This window comes from Otolemur garnettii, unplaced genomic scaffold (assembly GCF_000181295.1).
Source record: "Otolemur garnettii isolate 467f Iridium unplaced genomic scaffold, OtoGar3 scaffold00029, whole genome shotgun sequence".
Classification (NCBI taxonomy): Eukaryota; Metazoa; Chordata; class Mammalia; order Primates; family Galagidae; genus Otolemur; species Otolemur garnettii.
In genome coordinates, this window is record NW_003852424.1 from 17,007,680 (window position 1) to 17,008,762 (window position 1,083).

General features: G+C 47.4%; 1 protein-coding gene across 1 annotated transcript in view; it reads left to right on the plus strand.

The window, feature by feature from the left end:
- MPND (MPN domain containing) overlaps positions 1-1,083 on the plus strand; it is a 10,082-nt gene that overhangs the window by 1,311 nt on the left and 7,688 nt on the right. The window contains exon 3 of the mRNA XM_023512643.1: positions 107-393. Coding sequence (XP_023368411.1) covers positions 107-393 — 287 coding nt within the window. The remainder of the gene's footprint in view (positions 1-106; positions 394-1,083) is intronic.

Consider the following 1,083-nt stretch of genomic DNA (forward strand, 5'->3'; position numbering starts at 1 on the left):
TTGAGCCCAGGAGTTGGAGGTTGCTGTTAGCAGTGATGCCACGGCACTCTGTCCAGGGGGACAGCTTGAGGCTCTGTCTCAAAAAAAAAAAAAAAAAAGAAGCGATGTTCTGGTGAGTGCCAGGTCCAGGGCCCAGACAGCCCACTGTTGCCGCAGGGGAAGAAGTTCATGGGGGACCTGCAGCCAGATGGGAGGATTGTATGGCAGGAAACCGGCCAGGTCTTCAACTCACCCAGTGCCTGGGCCACCCACTGCAAGAAACTGGTGAACCCAGCAAAGAAGTCAGGCTGTGGCTGGGCCTCTGTCAAGTACAAAGGCCAGAAACTGGACAAGTACAAGGCCGCCTGGCTCCGGCGACACCAGCTCCACATGCCTGCAGCTGCTGTGGATGAGGTATGTCCTTCAGCCTCCTGCAGGAAGCTGTCCAAGTCACTGGTTGAGGGGTGTCCAGCTGGAGACAGCTTCTGTAGAGCTAGGCCAGAGAAGGGACAGTGGAGCTGAGGGCTTGAGGGATGAGTAGGAGTTTGTCAGAGCAAGACTAAGGGATGTGTTTTCTAGAGGGATGGAGTGGCATATGCAAAGCCATGTAGGTGTGAAGCAACATATGCTGGTATTGTAAGTGGCTAAGGAGACTGGAGATGTTGGCAGGGACCAGACGCTAGTGGGCCTCAAATGCCATAGTAATAGATGTTTCTTGAGGATTAAGCAGTGAGGTGAAGTTGGCTAAGGAGCCTTAGTTTTCTTCATATATAATAGAGATAACAGTACCCATGTCTGAAGTGTGTAGGGCAAGCTAGAAACTCAAGCAGAAGTTGATACTCCAGTCTTGAGACAGAATTCCTTTTCTAGGAAATTCGTTTTTGCTCTTAAGGCTTTCAACTGATTAGATGAGGCCCATTCATATTATCAAGAGTTATGTCCTTCACCAAAAGTCAACTTATTTTAGGTGTGAGTGACATTTACCAAATGCCTTCACAACACCCAGATTAGTGTTGGATTACAACTGGGTACTAGTTGACACATAAAATTCTTTTTTTTTTTTTTTTTTTATGATTTTCAAAAATTAAGTTACCAGAACTTCCT